A 22008-nucleotide genomic window follows, 5' to 3' on the forward strand; every position below is an offset into this window, starting at 1 on the left:
TTTGAAATTGGCATGGTCTGTAGAAATATGCCTCTTGCACGCAAAGCAAGTGCTCTCCCGCTGAGGACTCCAGGACGGTGTAGATGAATGTAGACGAGAGATCTCTGAAGTTGGGTTTTAGAAGAAGGGGTTTATTGTATATGATGGGAGGCCTTGCTCTGAGCCGCCAGGCGCAGCTGAAGCATGGCCTTGGAAGGTGGGGGTAGTGAGAGATAAGGAAATTCCAAGAGCAAGATGCAAGAGGTAAACAAAGAGATAAGAGGAGAGAAGAAACAGAAGAGACAGAAGAAACAGAGAAGAGGCAGAAGAAGAGAAGAGAAGAGAGAGGCCCACTCTCGCAGCCCCCTGATAAGGGGTCTCGAGGTGGGCTGTAACAGGGTTGTGCCAATGGGGTTACAGATACTTGATACTTCAGGGGGGTGTTACAAGTGTGGGATAAATCATACATTGGGGGTTGTTTTCCTAGGCATCCAGCAGCTAGGACATCTCAAACATCAAAACTTACTTTCAATTCTATCTCAGTTACAGGTTTCACATTCTCAGAATCTAAGCAATCATATTTATAGGGCTTTCTGGCTTCATCCTTCCCAACAATGGTCAATTTGTCTGCATGTGCATTGCTTTCTGCTAAAAAACTTGGAAGAGAAGAATGTGCTTTGATGTGCGAGACAAAATATTTATGTTTTCTGTTTTGCAACAATGGCTTTATGCACAATAAATATGAATATAAATTTTTATTGTTGACTTCTCTTAAAAGTGAACTTTCAAGTCTTTTGACTACATTAGCTACATAAGCTGAATCTGTGATTAAATTAAAAGGTTGCTGGAACAGCTCAAAAGCTCTGACTACTGCTGCTAATTCTACTATTTGTGGTGACTCTTGTACTATTCTTATATCTGATTACTCTCTTGTGATGTTATCTTGCTATGTACTTACTGATTTGTGAGTTTTTCTAGAGCTATTGGTAAATACTGTTATTGCATCTAATGGCACTTCACTTATTTTTGGCTTTTCTCTGAAACTTAATTTTGCTTTTAACAGCTTGTGGCTTGGGAAATGAATAGTACAAACACTTGAGTAATCTAACAATGCAATCTGCAAGTCTTCTGATTTCTGCAATGCTTAATTAAAATAATATTTTTTTAAAGGCAGGTAAATTGTTGTAAAATCTTTGCCTGCTATTGTTTGCAGCTTGGTCTTAGCTTTGATGATGATTTGAGCTATCATTTCTAGACTTGAGAGGATTGTCTTTGGAGACTTGTAAGATAAAAAAATCTACTCTAAAATTAACAATGGGTCTTTTTGTGATGAGTCCTACTGAAAAATCAACCTATATAACTGTATTTTTTCTTCTAACACTGCAAGAAAGAAAGGTAAAGATGTTACAAAAGGACGTGCCTGTCTCTGCTGGAGGGATCTAGCAATTTTCTCAAGGGCCTCCCGAGCCTCAGGAGTGAGGCTCTTGTGGGATTTGATGTTATTGTCTCTTTTTAAAAGATTGAATAACGGCGTAAGTTCATTATTTGTGATCTCTAAGATGGATCTCATCTAGTTGATCTTTTCTAAAAGTTGTTGCAAATCTTGTAAGTTGTTAACTGCTGTTCTAATTTCAATTTTTTGTGGTCTCACTGTTTGTTTAGTGATTTTCTATCTTAGGTATTTCTAAGGTGCAATTTCTTGAATTTTTGAAGTGGAAATTTCCAAATTTGCATTTTGCACTTCTGTAATCACACAGTTACAAGCTCTCTGCAATTCTTATTGTGTTGGGGCAGCAATGAGCAGATCATCTATGTAATGAATGATTTTTGCTCTTGGATGTTTCTCTTGAGCTGGAGACAGTGCCTGTGCAACAAACTATTGGCAGATGGTTGGAGAGTTCTTGAGACTTTGAGGAAGAACAACTTAATGGTATTTTTGCAGGGGCTCTTTCTTGTTGACACTTGGGATGGAAAAGGCAAATCGAGGAGCATCATCTGGATGAAGTGGTATGCTGAAAAAACAATCTTTGAGATTAATGATCACAAGTGGCTAATCTCTCGGAATCATTGAGAGAGATGGAAGCCTCAGCTGAAGTGGTCCCATTTCTTCAATGACTTCATTGATTTTTTTGAGATTATGAAGCAATCTCTATGAGCTAGGGGCTTTCTTGCGAACGACAAACACTTGGGAATTCTAGGGACTGTTTGTTGGTACAATGTGTCCTTTTTTTTAATTGTTCTCTGACTAAGTAAGTTTTTGAGAGCACTTAATTTTTTCTTCTTGAGGGGCCACTGATCTACTCAGACAGGATTGTCTGTTTTCTAGGTCAATTTTAAAGTGGTGAGTGCTGCAGTGGCCCCTACTAAAAATCTACTTCTAACTTCACACTTTATTGCACTAAAATGTCTCTTTCCTACACTGTGATGGGTTTTTGCACAACAAATGGGCAAATGATTGCAGTCTTACCTCTTGGCCTTGAGACAACAATCGCATCTTTACTCTGCAGACACAAAGTGTTCTCTCTTATGCCTGAAAGAGGACTCAAGGGAGTGATTAAATTCCAATTCTTGGGCTAAAAAAGATACAAAATTACTGTGACGTCTGCCCCCGTGTCGAGTATCCCTTTGACTGCGATTGTTTTCTCACTCTGGGTCAATTCACAGACGAGAATTGGTCTGTTTTGGCTTACGTGTTTCACTTAGGAGGCATGAACTTCTATGTGCTCACCTGAAGGAGGATCTTGTTCTCGGAGCACTGGCAAGACTTGTTCTGCAGCATGAGGTGGCAATGCAATTGCCCTGGCAATCGAGGTGTTCGGGGGAATGATCAATGGTGGCTGATGAGGCTTCGCTAAAACTGTCAACTCATTATTGCGATCTGCTGAAATGACAGAAGGGTAAACAACAAGTCTTAAAACACTGCTTTTGTCCTTACTTATAATTAGAAAGTCTTGCTTCTTCTACGAGGACTCAGTGACACTAGTGGGTATTACTGCATAATTGTCATCTAAAAAACATATCACTTTGGAAGTTGCTAAGTCACATTGCGCCTTGGGTGGTAGTAACTCTGGATCGCTGGGGATCTTACAAATTGTCTTGCTGAGGGCGTCGGAATGCTGTTCTCTGATGATTGTCTCCCTTGCGAAGCCTGCTCTTGAGTCATCGCCATTACTTGTGTTGTCGCGCGCTGATTTGCGCTCCTTTTGGAGTTTCTCGACTGAGTTCCTCTACTTACATTGTTTCTTGCAGGGCGATGCTTCTTCTTTCCGCATGCCGGACAATGATCTGATGAGTCTGCATTGTTTGTAACTTGTGGGCAGTCCTTCTTGAAATGCTCTGGTTTGCTACACTTGTAACACTGTCTTTGTTGAAAATTTGCAAATGCTTCTTTGACAGCTTTTTCCACATGATCTCCTAAAATTGTTGCAACTTGCTGTGGTGTCCCCACCTTGCTGCATGCCTCTAGAATTTCTGCTATGGTGGGTTGGCCTGGCATCGCACTGATGACACGCTTGCATTCTGGATTGGCATTTGCAAATGCAAGACACTGGATCAAATGTGACTTCACTGCTTCATCTGTGACTTGCCTGTTTACTGCTTGTGTGAGACGATCAATGAATGAAGCAAAGGGTTTTGAAGGACCTTGCTTTACCTCTGTAAAAATACTTTTTGTGACTTGTTGGTGGAATCTGCACTATTGCCTTTCTGGCTACATCCTTGATGTCTGTCAACACGTCTCGAGGAAAAAAACTGGCTTGACGAGCTGCACTGTCAAGTGGTGGATCACCGGCCAATTGTGCAACCAAAAAAATGCCCTAGACTCCAACACCGCCCAGTTTCATTAAATTAAGACCATTACAGCTGCCAAAACCAGTAAAATGTTGGGGGAATTTTGAATTGCCATGCCTCTTTATTTGCTGTGATAAGAAGAAAAAAAAACAAAACAGAGAAGCTAGAAATTGGTGCTTTGTAATTTTTTTATGAAATACAGGTGTGACACTTGCTCCAAACTAAAGAGGTTTGTTCTCAGATCACTGATTCCAGAATATTTCCTGAGGTCCTCGCTGAATCTGAAACTATTATCTTTCTTATGCTATGCAAGTAAAATAAGTAGCAACTTGATAATTAGCACAAGGAAATTATTAATACAGGAAGATCTACCTGTTTTGCTAATCCCTTTCCAGTTTCAGCTTATTTCACACATAATTAAGAGCTGTTATATCTAAAAAATATACTGCAAATAGAAGGTTCATTGAGCAAAGCAACATAAAACCAAAAAGCTTTTAAATTTTTCTTCTGTTATATAGTCATGGAAGTTTGAGAATCTTTCTTGGAAAGTTCTTTGGCTGTGAAACAGGGAATTTATTTTCATTCCCTCTAGATGCTTAGTTCTCTTGCAAACAATAAATGCAACTCCACAAATATGGGCAGCAGGTTGGAATTAAGATGCAGCTGGTGAATGAGGCTCAAAAAACCCCATGCATTTTGATTTTCTTCAAATCTTCAGTGTAGAAGAGAAACTAGTGGGAGTTCCTGAAATCAGCAACTATTGCAGAAAAGGGTAGAGATGCAAGCTTTGAAAGATGCCTTGGCTAGATATTCAGTGCTGAAGAGCTATCCTTCCATCCCAAGAAATTTATGCAAAAGCAATAGCTAAGCATGGACATAAGGGGTTATGGAGAACAGGGAAAAAGATGTTTAAGGACCCAGATATACAAAAAATATACAGCCAATTACAGATTTCAATATAATGAGAAAAAAAGAACAGATTAGGTCATAACACTAGCTATGCATTTTCTACTTGGGTGATGCATAAAACACTCACCTTCACACTTCATATTTAGCAACTTCAGACAATCCATCTTTGGGATGAGAAAACCATCACTGAGAAGAGCTTCAGCCACTGTCTCCCTAGAGCAGAGAGACTTATTACTGCCACTTATTCCTTTATGTATCAAAGCACCACTTGCACCAGTTCTGAAACAAGTTTGACTGCCAAATTCCTGGAACTGTGAGGAAGGAATGGAGAATTTTTTGTTCAAACAAGAGACCTGGTAATGCTGTTCTTGTATGGCATATATATTTATATTCACAACATCAGGAGTTATAGCTCTTATCTGTAACATGATACTCTCTCCCCTCTGCAGTTACACTGATTAGATTTCTCAAAGCGGGTCAAGATCTCCATGCAAATTTATATGATAATAAAGAAGTCTCAACACACTAGGTCCTAGAGGCTCTGTAGTAGTAGAAAGATAAAAAATACAGAAAATGCCAAATATTGCCCTGCAATTTTTAAGAATTCTAAAGGTTACTGTGAAATCAAAATCTCTACAGGGTTGTTGGGAGTTTTTGAAGACACTGAAGATGGTACATGCCTTGGGGCCAGCACTGCTAATTCTGGGACGACTCCTTGGAGACCGTCTGGCACAAGGACCATTGCTCATTAGCACAGATCAAAAACTCAGTCCTCAAAGATGTTGAGGAAATTGACTAATTGCTTTCTCCATGATCAGCTATAGGACACTGAAAAGACAATTTAATAGGTCTGAAGCCCAGTTCAGCACTGTAACTTTCACCTCAGTTCTTTATCAGAGACATACTTGTTTTCCTGCATCAGGACTTTGATCTGAGCCAAAATCCTGTCCACTTCTGAAGAGGAATCAGACCACGATTCTTGAGACTTTGAAACAGATGGCATAGTCTGCATAACCTGAGTGAAGGAAAAATTCAAGCATTAACAGAAAATATACTCCCATGACAAAGACATTATTGCTATGACAAGATGCACATGCCACATGTACTTCATCACCAGCAGTTGGAAAAGGTCACAAATGTTCCCCTTTTTCAGAATCTTCAATAAGTACAGATCTCCTTTATAAACCTGAACAAAGTGCCCACATTAGGAACTGTCACAGCTCAAATTGATTGTTCTCTGTAGTGAAGTTTTCCTTTGGCAAGCCATGTACGACAACACTAGCAGATAGACCTGAGCAAGGAACTAACTAAGGCAACAAGGAAGAGAAAATATACTGTCCAAAAAAGAAAAGAGAATTAATGAAAGTGCTGATCATCAGAGTGCACTTACCCGGAACTGCTCATTCTTGTAAGATATCAGAACATCTCTGACTTTTTCTAGAAATAAACATAAATATATCATTTAAGCAGAAGATCAACTATGTAAGGGAATTTTGTATCTAAGGAAGCTGCTTAGTTTTGCTAAATTTACACTGAAGGAAGGCATTGGTCAAATGAAGCCAGCAATTCTGTTCAGACAACACACTGAAGACTCCCAAAACTCCCAAACTTTTCCAGCAACATGAATTTTCTCAAGTGGGGTTGAACCATTATTTCCATATTTTATCACTAGCAGTAGCAAAAAAACAGGTAAGTTGGATAAACCTACACAGCTCAAAAACAAATTTTAATAAGATCAGTGTAGGAAGAAATTGTTCCCATATGCAGTTTATGTTCTGATGCATATTTGTATTCCTTATACTTGCATTTTGCATCAATTGCAACTGTGCTACAACTATTCACAAACCAAAGTGCTAAGAAATTGGAGAAACACTACCAAACCAGTCAGTCAGCCCCAGGAATCCACCAAGACCCAAAGAGGAATGCCAAAACCTGAGCTGAAGGTATATCTTTACGCTAGAAGATGACACATTTAAACTGCTTTCTCTAGCATATCTAATCCTTGTATCTGCTATTGTTCTAGGAACACCTACCATGGAATTCCTTGTGTTTCTGACAGGTCTCATACTGCGGGGTTTGAATCTCCCATGCATCACTGTCCAACTCTGCATTTGCTTCCACCTCTTCCTGCTCTTCTTCATCATCCTCATCTTCTTCACACAAGTTATTGCCCAGCTGATGGCTCCAATACATCTTTCGTAGCCAGTCCAGCACAACATCACAACCTAATGGAGAACAGAAAACATTATTTTCCCAATGAGGATTTCTTTGTTATGGCAAAAAATAATAGGTGGCATATTGCTAACTTGTGTTATGAAAATAAATGCTATTAACCAGTTATGAACCCTGAAAACACAAAAAACTCCATTAAGGAAAACGTGAACAAGTTAAAAAAATCCAAACAAAAAAAACCCCCAAAAACCCAAAAACCAAACTAAAACCAACCTCCAGAAAGAAACCCAATCCAGTATCACAGGCATGGTAACTACCCATCATTTTTTGGGAGGGAAAAAACCACACACACACCCCTCCCCCCAAAAAAAACCAAAACAAAAAAAAAACCAAAAAAAACCAACAAAAAATGCCACAAACAATCAAAAACACACACAAAAAAATCCCTGGACACTGCTATGGCACTGCACCTTGCTTGAGCTAGGTCAAATTTAAGCAGCAACTATGTCCCTGCAGTAGCATTCTGATGAGAAAATGAGTCAGAACTTTAGTATCGCCATGGTTAACACAGCATATACAACAATAACATTTTTTTTTTTTTTTTTTTTGCAGGGACTACACTATGCATACATTAGATAGAATGGAAAGAAAATGCCTTTACTTCCATCAGCATTTTCCGAATTCAGTCTAAGGACCATGCTGAAGATTATTTAACTGGATTCTCAAGCCTTAACACAAAATTCCCAGGAATCGCTTCAAATGCTATGAGCTGGTCATTCACTCAGGCTTGCAGTATCCACACTTCTCCCTAAATGGGATTTTTTAAGAGTCTTAGGTATCGCTAAATGTAGTTTTCCTCACGAGACTAGACAGCCGCTGATGGTAAAAGTAAGAGTCTGCTCTCTGGCACCGGGTGGAATTTTACAGCTTTTATTCTCAAGTCCTGTTCTGCTTGCTGGAGACCTTTCCCGATGACTCACCAATGCCAGAGAGACCTGGCCCCTCCCCCGTCGTGGCTTTTTCCCCCAGGGGGCAGGGCCCAGAGGCAGGGCCCAGAGGCACCACCCACTCAGGGAGAAGCAGGAGGGGAACAGAGTTAGGTTACATTTCAGTGGGTGGGATGGGCACTGCTGGGCAAGGACAGATCACATGATACATAGAAAAACCATTACAAATCCGATGAAATACAAACCCAGTTAATGCATTACAACATTTCCCCTTTTCTAATTAAATTGAGAAGGAGGAAGGCTCAGTTAGTGGGAGATGCTCAGAGTTCGGACCTTGAGTACCTTTAAAGTTGCAGAAGAAAAAAATGACATCTAGTGCAGACAAACTGTTTAGAAAAACACTGTTAAGGAATAATGATAATTAGAAGGAGAAGGTTTGGCGCTTTCTCCTCCTCCAGGCAGCACTGGCCACTTGTGGGCCCTCTGCAGGGGGTTTTGCAGTTTTAGGGATGAAAGGTTTCACCCACTCAGCTGTCACCCACTTGAGACCTGGGGGAGTGGACACATAGGCATGCCCACGACCCCAGGTGACCAGATCATGAGGACTTTTTGTTTCTCTGGTCGCTGGATCCTTTACTATCACATCTGGTGACTTTTGCTGAAAGGCAGAACTGGTTAAAGCAGGATTATTTAGTTTAACATTTACATTTTCTAGTTTCTTTGAAAAATTCCCTTTGGACCTTTGAGACCTCCCACCCCCATTGTCCCGAAAGTCCAGAAATTGCTTCTTTAAAGGGCATTGACATGCCCAATGTCCAGCCTGATCGCACAGGAGACACGTTGTCCCTCTCTTGGGTGGTGGCCGTGGCACAGGTACAGGAAGCACGGTTTCTGCAGCAGCAGCTTTTTGTGGCGGCTTGACTCTGGAACTGGTTTTGATGAGCTTTTATGAAGGGAATCTTCCTGGCACACACCTGGAGCATGTCATATAAAGTTGGAGCTGGTTCTATAGACAGGCTGAGGATAGCTGCCTTGCACTGTTCGTCTGCATCGGCCAGAGCCATCTCCTCCAGGACTTGTTCCTGGGCTACCTTATTCTCAACATGTAACTCGATAGCTCGAGTTAACCGCTCCACAAACGTTACAAAAGGTTCTGATGGAAGCTGCTTTATTTTACTGTAAGGTTGGAAAGACTTATTGGGCTGGGTTGCTAATTGAATTGGCAAATTCTTATTATCAACAGCCATTTCAGGATTTTGCCACAGCTCCAGAAGCAAATCTTTTTGGAGGTCAAAGGGAACTGTAGTATTTCTTGCTAAATTTGCTTTTAAATGGTTGCAAAAGTATTCTCTTTCATATTTAAATTTGGCCTGAGCTTTGAATAAACCCTGAATCGCTTGTTGGGGGAAGGGGTCCCAATTACTGTGGACAGCACCCCCTCTTTTTGACTGTCGATATGTGACAGGGGTGGCAGAAAAGCCGGGATCATTTCCTGCATCAGGGTTCCTGGCTCCCACCCCCACCCCCTCTCTCCGGGGTGTGGGAACCGGGACTGTGGGCGGGAAAACCGTGGGAACCAGGGGCAGGGAGGGGCTGGAGGCTTGAGTCACACAGGGAGGAGTCGGAGGGCGGAGGTTTGAGGGTAGGGGGCAGAGTTAGAGGAGAGGGCGGTGCCAGGGGTGGCACCAAAGGGAAGGAGGGGTCTGGGGAGAAGAAGAAATTGTGGGAAGGAGGGACAGACAAAGGGAGAGACTCCTCATGGCTCGGGAGCACATGGCTTCGGCCATTTTGGACAAAGGAATCCCCTCCATCTTGTGACCACTAAGATGAGAGGTTTGAGCACTCAGACTGCCTGCAAAGGTACAAACTGGGGAAAATTCACAAAGAACTGGCTTTTCTTCCTTTTTATTTTGCTTTTGCAATGCAAAGTTAATTTTTAAGCTATAAAAAGCAAAATTTGCATCTTCTTTATTATTAGAGGAGCCAGATTCAACTATTTTTTTTGTTATAGCCTCCCAAAATTCTGGAGAGCTTATTTGCTCTAATGATAAATGTGGAACTGAGAAAACAAGCACAGAGTTAATTTTTTCAGCTGTTTCTTTGAATAATGGGTCTCGCCATCATCCAAGGTATATAAAATGTAATAATAGACTCTTTTGTGAGGCACAGACAGCCTAGCACCCATTTTTGGCTCAGATTTTGAGTTTCTGTGTCCTCTTTATTGTGACTGAGAAACTGAAAGGAAAAAAAAAAAACCTTGCTGGAGAGAAAAAAAAGCCAAAAGGGGAAACAGTTTCCTTTTCCACCTCCCCAGGCTGCCGAAAGAAGCGTGCTATTAAAGCACTTTGAAGGTTTCCTCTGAAAGCAAAACCTTCCCCAAAAGAGAAAAGAAACCCTTTTCCCTGCGGAACATCGCCTCTGAAAATTTTTCCCTTAGAAAACCGAAAGTGGTACTCACCAAATTCCAGCGTTCCTTTCCTTTCTTTCCCAACCGCTCCTTTTGCCTGAAGACTGACCCTTTTTGGTGCAAAAAGAGCTTCCAGTCTCGGTCCCCAGGATCAGTTTTCCACGAACATGTGGTCACCTTCCCTGGAACAACTTGCCATTCGGGGGAGGCTTCTTTGCAGCACTCTGATGGGATTTTTGAGTCCAAAGGAGAAAACTGTAGCCCTGGCCTGTAGAATCCTGTGTTTCGGAGACTCCACAGCGAACGCCAAGCCTGACGGGTCTGTCTCTGCGTGGGTGGGCTACATTTCGTGACTCACGTGCCTGCGTGAGATTCCTCGGCCACATGCTCCCTGCATGGTTCTTCCAGCTTTCTGGGAGCCCCTTGTGGTTTTGAGCCGCACATTAGGGCACCAATTGTAGTTTTCCTCACGAGACTAGACGGCTGCCAATGGTAAAAGTAAGAGTCTGCTCTCTGGCACCGGGTGGAATTTTACAGCTTTTATTCTCAAGTCCTGCTCTGCTTTGCTGGAGACCTTTCCTGATGACTCGCCAATGCCAGAGAGACATGGCCCCTCCCCCATCGTGGCTTTTTTCCCCAGGGGGCAGGGCCCAGAGGCACCACCCAATCAGGGAGAAGCAGGAGGGGAACAGAGTTAGGTTACATTTCAGTGGGGGGATGGGCACTGCTGGGCAAGGACAGATCACATGATACATAGAAAAACCATTACAAATCCGATGAAATACAAACCCAATTAATGCATTAAAACAGCTAAACCATCAGGAAAAGCTTTTACCTATTTCCCCAAGACAAACTTCCCGTGCTGTAAAAAAGCAAAAGCACCAAACTGTTGCAACCAGCTGTTGTTGTTGCAAGTAGTTTTTTCAGAGATAGGAGAAAGCCTATGAACATCCACCCTGTGAGGAACCACAACCTGGAGCCACTAGACACAGCTCAGCTATCCTGACAGGGCAGTGGCAAATCCTCTCAGTGTCTGATATCACAACTCTCCCTGACAGGACAAGTGCGCTGCCCATCCTGCAGCACCCCAAAACGGAGACAGACGTGCTCCCCTCAGGGCCTGCAGCACTGGCATTGCCACCCCAAGCGTGCTTCAGGCCACCCCTCCCAATGCCAGCTGCTGGTGACACTCACCCTTGCGGCACAGGGCCAGCTGCAGCAGCTTCCTGTGCGTCAGCTCATGACGGAGATCCACAACCCACACGGGGATGTCCACCTGCAACAACAGCCAACACACATGACCCCTCTGTTCCCACTGCATGAGGTCACACCTGCAGGCAGCCTTGTAAATCAGCAGAGCCTCTACCAGGTGGGAACAGAAACCTTCCTGGCCACTCCTGCACTGTAGCTCCTGTTTCCCACTTCAAGAGTGGGCCAAGATCCCCCAGCTCTCAGATGCCACTACTCCTGTGGCCTAGGATCCATACAAACTTGCATTTTACAGTTTAAGTTCTTCAGTGTTGCATGCAACAAGAGATTTCTTTTTAGGCTGAGGTGTTACATGTAATTTGATGACACTGAGAAGCAGTTAAACTATATTTAAATGGATGAGACATTCTGGATAACTATATAGCAACGATACAAATAATATCATATATAATACTGAAATTTACACAGTAATTTGTATGCAATTTTTTGCAACTTTCCTGAGGACAACTACCTCTAACTATGTAAGACCTTTGCTTTTAAGCTTGATCAGTTTTAAAAAGTGAAAAGCAGAACTTTTCTAAAAAACCCAGGAAAAAAATAAAAATCAATTCATCATTCTCACATAGGGACCCAAATATATACAGAAGAGTCTCTAATATTGTCTGTCCTTCACTGTCAAAACTTCTTCAGTCCCAGGTATGATGTTCAGTGCAGCTGGCAGCAAAAGGACTCAGTTGGTCCTGCTACTACAATTACAGCTTGAAACTTTCCTCCATACACAAGTGGAAAAGCTCACCTGACGAGACACACAAGATGAAAATACCAGCAAATGTGTTTTTTTATGTACAGCCTTGCTTGTCAAAGACTAGGATTTATAAACCACAGATTTAGCTCTTTTTCCTATCTCAGTAGCAAAGAAAGAAAAATGTGTGACAGTATGTCAAGTGGGATGTAGTGGTTTCACGTTCGCCAAATTCTGGTTGGTAAATTTAGCGTAGGGGTCTTAGTGTTTATTCCCTTTTTGTGGGAGAAATATTAGGAGAAAGGCAAAGCAGGCTCAAGCTTAAAAATAAACAAATAGTTTTATTAACACACACTAAAAGAATGGAAAAAGAAAGTTAGGGAAAAAAAACTAAAACAAAACAGAATGAAACTCCAAAAACACTCTTCCCTCCCCTTACAAACTGTTCACTTTCCTACAAAACAACATAAAGAGGCAAAACTTGTAATTTTCAGTCAGTTTCACCATCTGAAAATAGTTTTTCATCAATTCTTTAGGGGAAGAGTTTCTCTTAGAGTCATGGATCCCACTGACAACTTAGAACAGTTTTCTTGTGGGTTTTTTAACTGTCACAAAAACAGCTGCCCAGGGAAACCTGCTTTCATGACCCCTCCCATTAGCAGGTTCCCAAGCTGCTCAGGGGTCATGGGTCTTAGACTTTTGCATACTGGGGTGTCACCTTTTAAAGATGAATAACTCCAAAGCAAAGGATTTTTCATTTCAAGGTACAGAGATATCTTCTCACTTCTTCACTGGCGCAGAGGGCTTCTCATCCCTATCTCTGTTCAAGCATCTTATGGGATTAATATCACTTAGTCAATCACAAACACCTCTGCTCAAATCCACACACAAATCTAAACAATCATCTCCCCAAATGCATATCTTTCCGATGATTTAAAGGAATGATCTAAATATAAAGTTCATTTCCATGGCTCAATAAGAAAACCAGCCTAAAATGGAATGGAAAACTCCTCAACCCTTGTCCCAATAGTCCTTTCACTCTCGCTGCACTGACTTCATGCTGTTTCTTCTTTATGTTCACTCTGTCCCTTTCTTTTTTCTCTCAGGGAAGGGTTAGGCCTTGGAAGCTTCATGTTGCCAGGAAAGGGTTAAATCTGCCCAGAGTCTTTTTCTCTCTCACTGCATCTCATGGTGTTAGATTTTCAAGGCTGCGCTGGTGAGGGGAAAGAACTCACACAGAAAGATCAGAGATCAGAGCACCCAGGCAGTCCGGAATCAAAAAAACAGGCAGAATCATAAATGCCTTTTTTGCCCACCCCTCCATTTAAATCGGGGCGGGCCCTGGCCCGTACGATGTTACCTTTCTCTCTCTGGCCAAGGGGAAAAAGGCTGACCTGCAGGAAATCAGGGTTTTTTATATGGGTACTTCCCAAAGTCACAATTGACATTCTCAGTGGTCAAAACAGATGCCAATATCCCAAACCAGCCCTCCAATAGGTCCCTGTCCTTTCTAAAGCAATTCCCAGGTCCTGACCAGGAAATACATTCCACATTCCTCCATAACTAAAAACCTGTGCCGACCCATGACATGGGACTACACTGTCCTAGGGTGACTTCATGATGCTTGTATCCCCAATTGTCTGTCCTCTTTATGTTGGATATCATGTTCTGTACATGTAAATCAAGACTTTTGATCACATGTGATTCAAAAACCTTTAATGATCATCAGCCTTTGTTATTCTTATTGTGACTTCAAAGAACAAAGTTTTAGATCCAGTTGTAATAAACCTGTTTAAAACTTTGCAGCTGGAATAAACAAGTATCTATATCTGTTATTTTGGTTACAAAAGAATGACCCCCTGTTGGAATGCTAGAAACTTAGATTTAAGATTTTAGTATATAGTAATACATGTGCGTCAAGATGGAGGGCTTTGGGCGTTGTCTGAGTCCTTCTTCTTGTCCTTCTTCCATCTTCTTCATGGGTTTAGGTAGTTTTCTGTAATTGGGTAAAAAAGGTCCACATTGCGGGCCTTGGGTGGTCATAATTGGGCCAGAAAAATAAATAATATAGGTGTCACATTGATATGGGTAATTATCCCCTTTTGCCACAGAGTGGCACCGAATTGGCTGATGCAATTTGATCTTGTGACTTCCAGCACATTGCAGCGCTTGTGAGGTGAGCAGGATTTGAAATGAGGTAGAGGACTGCTCACTGTGGCCATTCATCACTTAAATAATACTACTTTCTGCTTGCTTCCCAGCCAGTGACATCCTGAAAGCAATTAGAAGTTCAGTACTCCTGTCCCTCTCTTCTGTTTTCTTAATACTGTCTACGTTCAGTAGGCTGGGATTTCCGGTGATTTTAGCCATGTTAATTCCATAGCATCCATCTGTGCTTTGAACATGGTGCCGTAATTAGACCCAACCAGTCCCAGGCTGGAACAAAAAAAGTTTTAAGTCCCTTTAAGAAATCTCTTAGTCAAATGTTTCATTATGGGAAGAGTCAGACTTGATCCACTGCTCCTGTTTTCCCCTACAAAGGCAATGACAGAGGTTGATTCTGCTCACAAGAAGGGATAGTATTGTCAGAGTTACTGTAGTCATGAAATGGATGAGAGGGGCCACTGACACTCAGGGCACTTTGAGACAAATAATCCATATTCTTGCCCACCCTGAATACTGCCAGCACCATGACTGGTGAAAACTTGTGCCAGTCCAGGCAATGACTTTCCTGGGCCCTCAGGATATGGAAAATTTAGTTTGGTGCAGCACACTCACACAATCTTTCAGCCTGCATCTGCAGGGCCTGTCTGCACAGCCTGTCAGTCGCCAGTGTGACTCAGTGTGCTGGCTTGAAAGCAAAACTAGCAAGAGACTCTAAGTCAAAAAAACCCATTTTAATAGGAAAGGAAACAAACAAACAAACAAAAAAATACAATAAATCAAACAAACGCAGTAGTACAAAAGATCACTGACAGAGTCAGAATACAACCTGATACCCTGTGGTGGTGGTAGCAGTCCAGATGAAGTGGTCTTGTTGAAGCAGTGATCCTATAGAAAGGTGTGGTAGCTCATGTCCTCTGGGAACCCAGTGAGTAAGGCTGCCTGTGCTGTCCCAAATCCCAAATTATATCCAGGTGGGAATGCTTGGCTCCTCCCCCTGGGCAGAGCATCTCACAATGGGCTGATATCATTTTATGAGTCATGCAATGGGTCCTTGATTGCCCATTAAACCGAGATAGCTCCTGGAGGGAGTTATCTATGAGTCATATGGCAAGGCATTGATGGCCCATTAACAGAAGATAGTCTGGAGGGAGGGGGCAAGGGAAACACTGCCCAACCTAATTTCAACAGCTCATGTAGATGGTGATAGAAAATGTACTTTGTGCACATGCTACATTGTAACCTAGGACACTCAGGAACATAGAGAAATTCAGTTTTGGATGGTGAAGGCAGAGCCTGGTCAAGCCCCAGGCTCTGACTCACAGAAAGCAAATGCGTTTGACATGCTGGACATGAATGAAAGTTCCCAAATCTGGATGTTCCTCAGGACTCAAGAACAAGCACCCTCAAGACATATGCTGGCTCTCAGATACTTTAAAGTGTTTGCTCATTGTTATAAATGCATATTATGAAGTTGGCTTTTCGCAAATATTAAAATGAATACTATATGTATAATGTTGAAAAAAACCTTTACTGTATTAATATAGTTCTTTTACTTCTGCTATTAATGAAACTTAGAAATAACTAGTGTGATGAATATATATATATTTCTTAGGCTATAGCATGATATTAAAGTAAAGACTGTTTTTGTAACATCTAAACCGGCTAAACCAGAAGGATGGAGAAAATCCTCCTGAATTCCTGAATTATCCAGGTGAAGATAGTGGTGAAACAAAGCTCTAGGGGAGGAATTTATTGAACCTGTGCTATCAGAGAATGAGAGACTGAATGGAATCTTTTGCAGATTGATCTACAAGATAAAATGGTTGGGGGGGGAGTTGAAACTGAACAGAGAAATTCAAACTCCAGAGGAATGTTTGAATCATGCATGTGAATTTATGAATATGCAACAAGTGGATGCTTTTAGGGAAGGAGCCTTTTCGTTAGTGGTGTGCTCTTGGCTGAATGCCAAGTCACCCGGCCAAGATCCTTTGCTTTCTGTTTTCCTAACTGTCTTATTTTTTTATTAAACTATTTTTAAATTAAAATTATCAAGAAAGTGAACCTTGTTTTTCACACTCACTGAGGTGTGTGAAAAATGAGGTTCACTTCCTTAGAAAAATGTATAAGTTTAATAAAAAATAAAAAGACAATTATGAAACAGAAAAGCAAAGTATGGCTGGGTGACTTGGCATTCAGCCAAGAGCACACCTGCTAACAAAAAGGGCTCACTCCTTAAAAGTATCAGCCTGTTGCATATTCATAAAATCACACGCATGATTCAAACATTCCTCTTGAGTGTGAATTTCTTTGTTCAGTTTCAACTCCCCCCCAACCATTTTATCTTGTTGACCCATCTGCAAGTGGCTCCATTCCATCTGGTAGCATAGGTTCAATAAATTTCTCTCCTGGAGTTTTTGGCCATCTTCATCTGGATAAGATACTGATAATGAAGGTTCAACAAATCCCTTTCCTGAAGCTTTGGTCAGTAGTCTTCATCTGGATAAGATAATTCAGGAATGCGGGGGATTTTCTCCATCCTTCTGGTTTAGATTCCACAAAAACAGTCCCTACTTTAATATCATGTTATAGCCTAAGAAATATATATATATTCATCACACTACCTATTTCTAAGTTTCATTAATAGTAGAATTAAAAAAAAAATATATATAGCAAAACCTACCCATATTACACATATAGCATTTAATATCTGCAAAAAGCCTACTTTATAATATGTGTCTATAACACACCCTCTGTCCTGGCTGCCAAACTGCAGAAGTCATTCTTAGTTAGGCCACCTCTGTCACTATCTAAGAAGGAGACAGGGATGATGCAGTGAGGTTGATTTTAATCTACTGCTTCCTTGGTTTTCTTTGAAACAAATCTCCATCCCACCATTTATTTGGGAGGAAAATATGAAGTGAATATGAAACATGAGATATTAACCATAGTAATTAGAAGATATTTATTAAGAATAGGTATTCAGATGATGTGTATTGCTTAATACTTGCTGCTCTTTGTACTGTATTAGTTGCCTAAGGAGGGAAGAGACAGGAATATGTGCAAGAACAATAAGGAGGAATGCAAGGATGTCTGACAAGGGGAAGGATGTTTACCCAAACAGGAGACAAGAATACAAGATTACCAGAGACGCTGGGATAACGAGGTTCCTCAGGCTCCCAGGACCAGATAAGGCCAGTTTCATAGCTTGGACTATGATCAGAGGATCAGTGAGCATGCACAAGGCAGCAGGGTCAGAAGTTCATCTCAAGAGGAAGACAACCTTAGTTCATCCTTTGGGACCCCCAGAGTCCCCCGAAACGACCACCAGAGACAACTGCACAGGCACAAAGGACTGATAAGACGCTTAGCATACAAAGCGGAGAGGGGGGGAGCTAAGGAATGAATATACATAGGTGTATTGCGAAACTTGATGCATATGTAACATTCTAGAGGTTAAAAGAAAATATGAATGAGTGAGGGGTATGCATGCCTTTGGGAGCTATCTTGCATCACGTCCAGCGCTGAGTAAATCACATACCTACTTTAAAACTCACTTTGTCTCTGAGTTTTAGAGTCTTTCTGTGTGTCAAATATCCTTCCCCCACCCCAGCCTTGCACAAAGTTGACCCTCTGTGCCTTCTGTGTTAGCAGTATTAACAATCATATCCATATCTATTCACGTAGTTCTTGGCAGCCAGTATGGCTTTTGTTGGGGGTTAGATTTCTTTCTTTTTTACTCATAGAATTTTTTCCCATAAATTGCTAGGAAACTAACTACTAGGTACTTATAGGTATTTAAGCAGAACAAAGGGCCAAAGGAGGGGCATGGTAGCACCTGGCTACACTTTTTTTTTTTTGGTCTCTATGAGTTTCTCAGGCTGAGGGCAGCTGTTCGCTCTTGCTCTTGGCATCCTGAGAGAGGATGGCCAGGCTGTTGCTTGCTGCGGGAGGCGTTCACTGTCACCACCAAGTCTGGTCCTGGGAAATCTACCACCATCTGCTCGTGAGCCCAAGAATTCTGAGCTCGCCTCCTCCTGCCCTGCTGGGCCGGCGCGGTCCCACTGCCACCGCTTCTTTGGCACTGCTTTGAGGCTTTTTGCTATGCTCTGGGCTCACACCCTCCTGCTCTGCTGGGACATCTCTGCTGTTCCAGCTACCACTGCAGAGCTTCTGATATATCTCATCCATGAGCCCAGGATTTTCCACCATTCCAGCTTAGTGCTCTCCGAGTCCTGCAGGGTCACTGAGATCAGACTGCCCTGGGCTTTGTGAAACAAAGCCCATCAAGGTTCCTGGTTCTGTTTGTTAGGACTTATTAAAGAAATATGGGTATTGATCTAGTATCGATACCCAACTGTGACGGACAAAAACTCTTTAACAGTTTAAAGTTAGAAAGTGTATGTTTATTATGGCCAGGCAGCATGTGGGATAGCTCTCTAATACGTGCTGCGAAATTTATAGGAAATTACAAAGCCTTTTATTTATAAAAGTGTTGAATACTTAAAATACAAATACGTATTTATACTCTTATTACTTCTTATTCTTTGCTTCATATACTAATTGGTAAAAAAGGCTATTAAGCATGTGTAGTTTGTTTCTTAAAATGAGTTGGGGGTCTGTTCTGGGGAGGGGTCACCCAAAATGAGGAAGTAAGATGAGTCTTCCTCATTTTGACTTTTCTACTTTTTTAATGCATTCGTGACAAATGAATCCTTGGTAGAACTTATAGTTTCCTGTGTTGAATGGGTTCTTTAAGCAGGAAGTCAGTAGCTAACTTATGTCTTATTTACTACATTTTGTTTTTTATTATAAGCACAGTTATACAAACATAAAGCTGACAAGCAATGAGTTACTAAATCCAGGATAGCTTATCTAAGATCTGGCTTTTGTTAGCTGCGAACAAAGCTTACTTATCTACTTTAGCTAATTTAGCAACTTATTATCTTAACTTTCTTAAAAATCTTTAATTCTTTAAAATTAATGTCTTACAACTGTGACAGACAAAAACTCTCTAACAGTTTAAAGTTAGAAAGTGTATGTTTATTACGGCCGGGCAGCACGCAGGATAGCTCCCTAATATGCGCTGTGAAATTCACGGGTAATTACAAAGCTTTTTATTTACAGAAGTGTTGAATACCCAAAATACAAATACATATTCATACCCCTGTCACCTCCCATTCCTCGCTTCGTATGCTAATTGGCAAAAAGGTTATTAAGCATGCACACTTTGTCTCCTAAAATGAGTCGGGGGTCTATTCTGGGGAGGGGTCACTCAAAATGACGAAGTAAGATGAGTCTTCCTCTTCCTGACCTTTCTACCTTTTCAATGCATTTGTGACAAATGAATCCTTGGTAGAACTTATATGTAATAAATACGATAGACCAAATTCAGTAAATCAAAATGTAGAATTTTATTTTGAGACAAAATAACAGTCTCCGATAGCCACAATTAAAAGGACAGCGTTGAACCCCGGGGCTTCGGTGCTGGGTGAACACGGTAACACACTCTGTCAGTCTGTCACCCCCTAAGTTCACAATTTGGGTCTCCAAGCTGCGGATTTTTATACAGTCTCTCGCTGGGGACCGGCTGAGACCGTGAGACTCGTGCCTTGAGGTAGCTTCATTAGATATTCATGTCTGTGTCCGGGGTCTGATGAATAGTTTCTCGAAGGCAGAACAATGTCTTGATGGCCGTGTCCGGAGAAGTTTTTGGAGATGGTAACATCGGGCCAGAACAGATAAGATAGTGATCTGATACAATCAGGGGATTATCATAGCACCCATCTCCCTTTTCCGTCCTTTTGTGCTGCCTTTGCAAGGTTCCCGGCAGTGATTTACTCGTGTCTCCCCTGTGCAGCTGTCGTCCTGGTTAACCCTGTATACACTTTTTGGTTTATAGATTTTAAACTCCATTTCAACTAAAATCTTGTTACAAGATATATTCAATTACATTATTTATTGTTCAACACGAATTAACTTTAGGACATATATTACATTATAGTTTCCTGTGTTCAATGGGTCCTTTAAGCAGGAAATCTGCAGCTATCTTATGTCCTATTTACCACATTTTGGTTTTCATTACAAGCACAGCTACATAAACATAAAGCTGACAAGCAATGAGTTACTAAATCTGGGACAGCTTATCTAAGATCTGGCTTCTGTTAACTGCGAACAAAGATTACCTATCTACTTCAGCTAATTCAGCAACTTATTATCTTAACTTTCCTAAAAATCCTTAATTCTTTAAAATTAATGTCTCAGTTATTAATGCTGTAGTTGTTGTTTGTTTGCCTTGTTATACATACTAGTAAAGAACTGTTATTCCTATCCCCATACCTCTGCCTGGGAGCTCTTTAATTTTCAAAATTATAATAATTTGGAGAGAGAGGGTTTGAATTCTCCATTCCAAGAGAGGCCAGGACCCTCCCTAGCAGACACCTGTCTTTCAAACTAAGCTTCATAGCATAGATCAGGTTGTAGATTTAGGCTATTGCTTTTTGTCTGTCAAAAAGATTGTGACAGAGTGAATAATTCTCTCCTTTCACTTTGGAGGTATATTTAATATATGCCTTGGAGGTATATTTAATAATAATAATTGGTTTGTATTGGGGTTTCCAATACCTCTGAGGGTCCAGACCTCTCAGAGAAATGGCTTAAATCACATAGTGAGATGGCATGGTCGAGTGTGTCTTGAAAAATCATAATATTTTAATAAAATAAAGAAACTAATACTGACTTATTAAAGAAATATGGGTATTGATCTAGTATCGATACCCAACTGTGACGGACAAAAACTCTCTAACAGTTTAAAGTTAGAAAGTGTATGTTTATTACGGCCGGGCAGCATGGCGGGATAGTTCCCTAATTTGCACTGTGAAATTCACAGGTAATTACAAAGCCTTTTATTTACAAAAGTGTTGAATATCCAAATTACAAATGCATATTCATACCCCTGTCACCTCCTATTCCTCACTTCATATGCTAATTGGCAAAAAGGCTATTAAGCATGTGTACTTTGTTTCTTAAAATGAGTCGGGGGTCTATTTTGGGGAGGGGTCACCCAAAATGAGCAAGTAAGATGAGTCTTCCTCGTCCTGACCTTTCTACCTTTTCAATGCATTAGTGACAAATGATTCCTTGGTAGAACTTACAGTTTCCTGTGTTCAATGGGTCCTTTAAGCAGGAAATCTGCAGCTATCTTATGTCCTATTTACCACATTTTGGTTTTCATTACAAGCACAGCTACATAAACATAAAGCTGACAAGCAATGAGTTACTAAATCTGGGACAGCTTATCTAAGATCTGGCTTCTGTTAACTGCGAACAAAGATTACCTATCTACTTCAGCTAATTCAGCAACTTATTATCTTAACTTTCCTAAAAATCCTTAGTTCCTCAAAATTAACGTCTCAATACAAAACAAAAGATGAAAGCTGAACACAGTGTAGGGACAGGTCCCACATACCTGTTATAACACCTTGAAAATGCCCCGAGCTCTTTTGTTTTTGCTCTTATCTACTTAATTATTGAGGAGGGTTCCACTGGCAAACTGCCAATAAAGAGAAGTACAGGATTTGAAGAGCAGTGACAAGGTACAACAGGTGCTTTTCTCTTGGCATTGAGCCAATTGCAAAGAAAGACACAGAACTTTCTAGTTAAACTTCCTAAAATGTCCAAAGGTAAACTGA

The 22008-nt window shown here is 41.2% G+C and overlaps 1 protein-coding gene across 1 annotated transcript in view; it reads right to left on the reverse strand.

Moving 5' to 3' along the window:
* LAS1L (LAS1 like ribosome biogenesis factor) overlaps positions 1–22008 on the reverse strand; it is a 71657-nt gene that overhangs the window by 23431 nt on the left and 26218 nt on the right. Inside the window, 6 exon segments of the mRNA XM_040089162.2 lie at positions 3851–3896; positions 4805–4890; positions 5583–5692; positions 6068–6114; positions 6711–6902; positions 11398–11479. Coding sequence (XP_039945096.1) covers positions 3851–3896; positions 4805–4890; positions 5583–5692; positions 6068–6114; positions 6711–6902; positions 11398–11479 — 563 coding nt within the window.

Source organism: Hirundo rustica, chromosome W (genome assembly GCF_015227805.2).
Source record: "Hirundo rustica isolate bHirRus1 chromosome W, bHirRus1.pri.v3, whole genome shotgun sequence".
NCBI classification, from domain to species: Eukaryota; Metazoa; Chordata; class Aves; order Passeriformes; family Hirundinidae; genus Hirundo; species Hirundo rustica.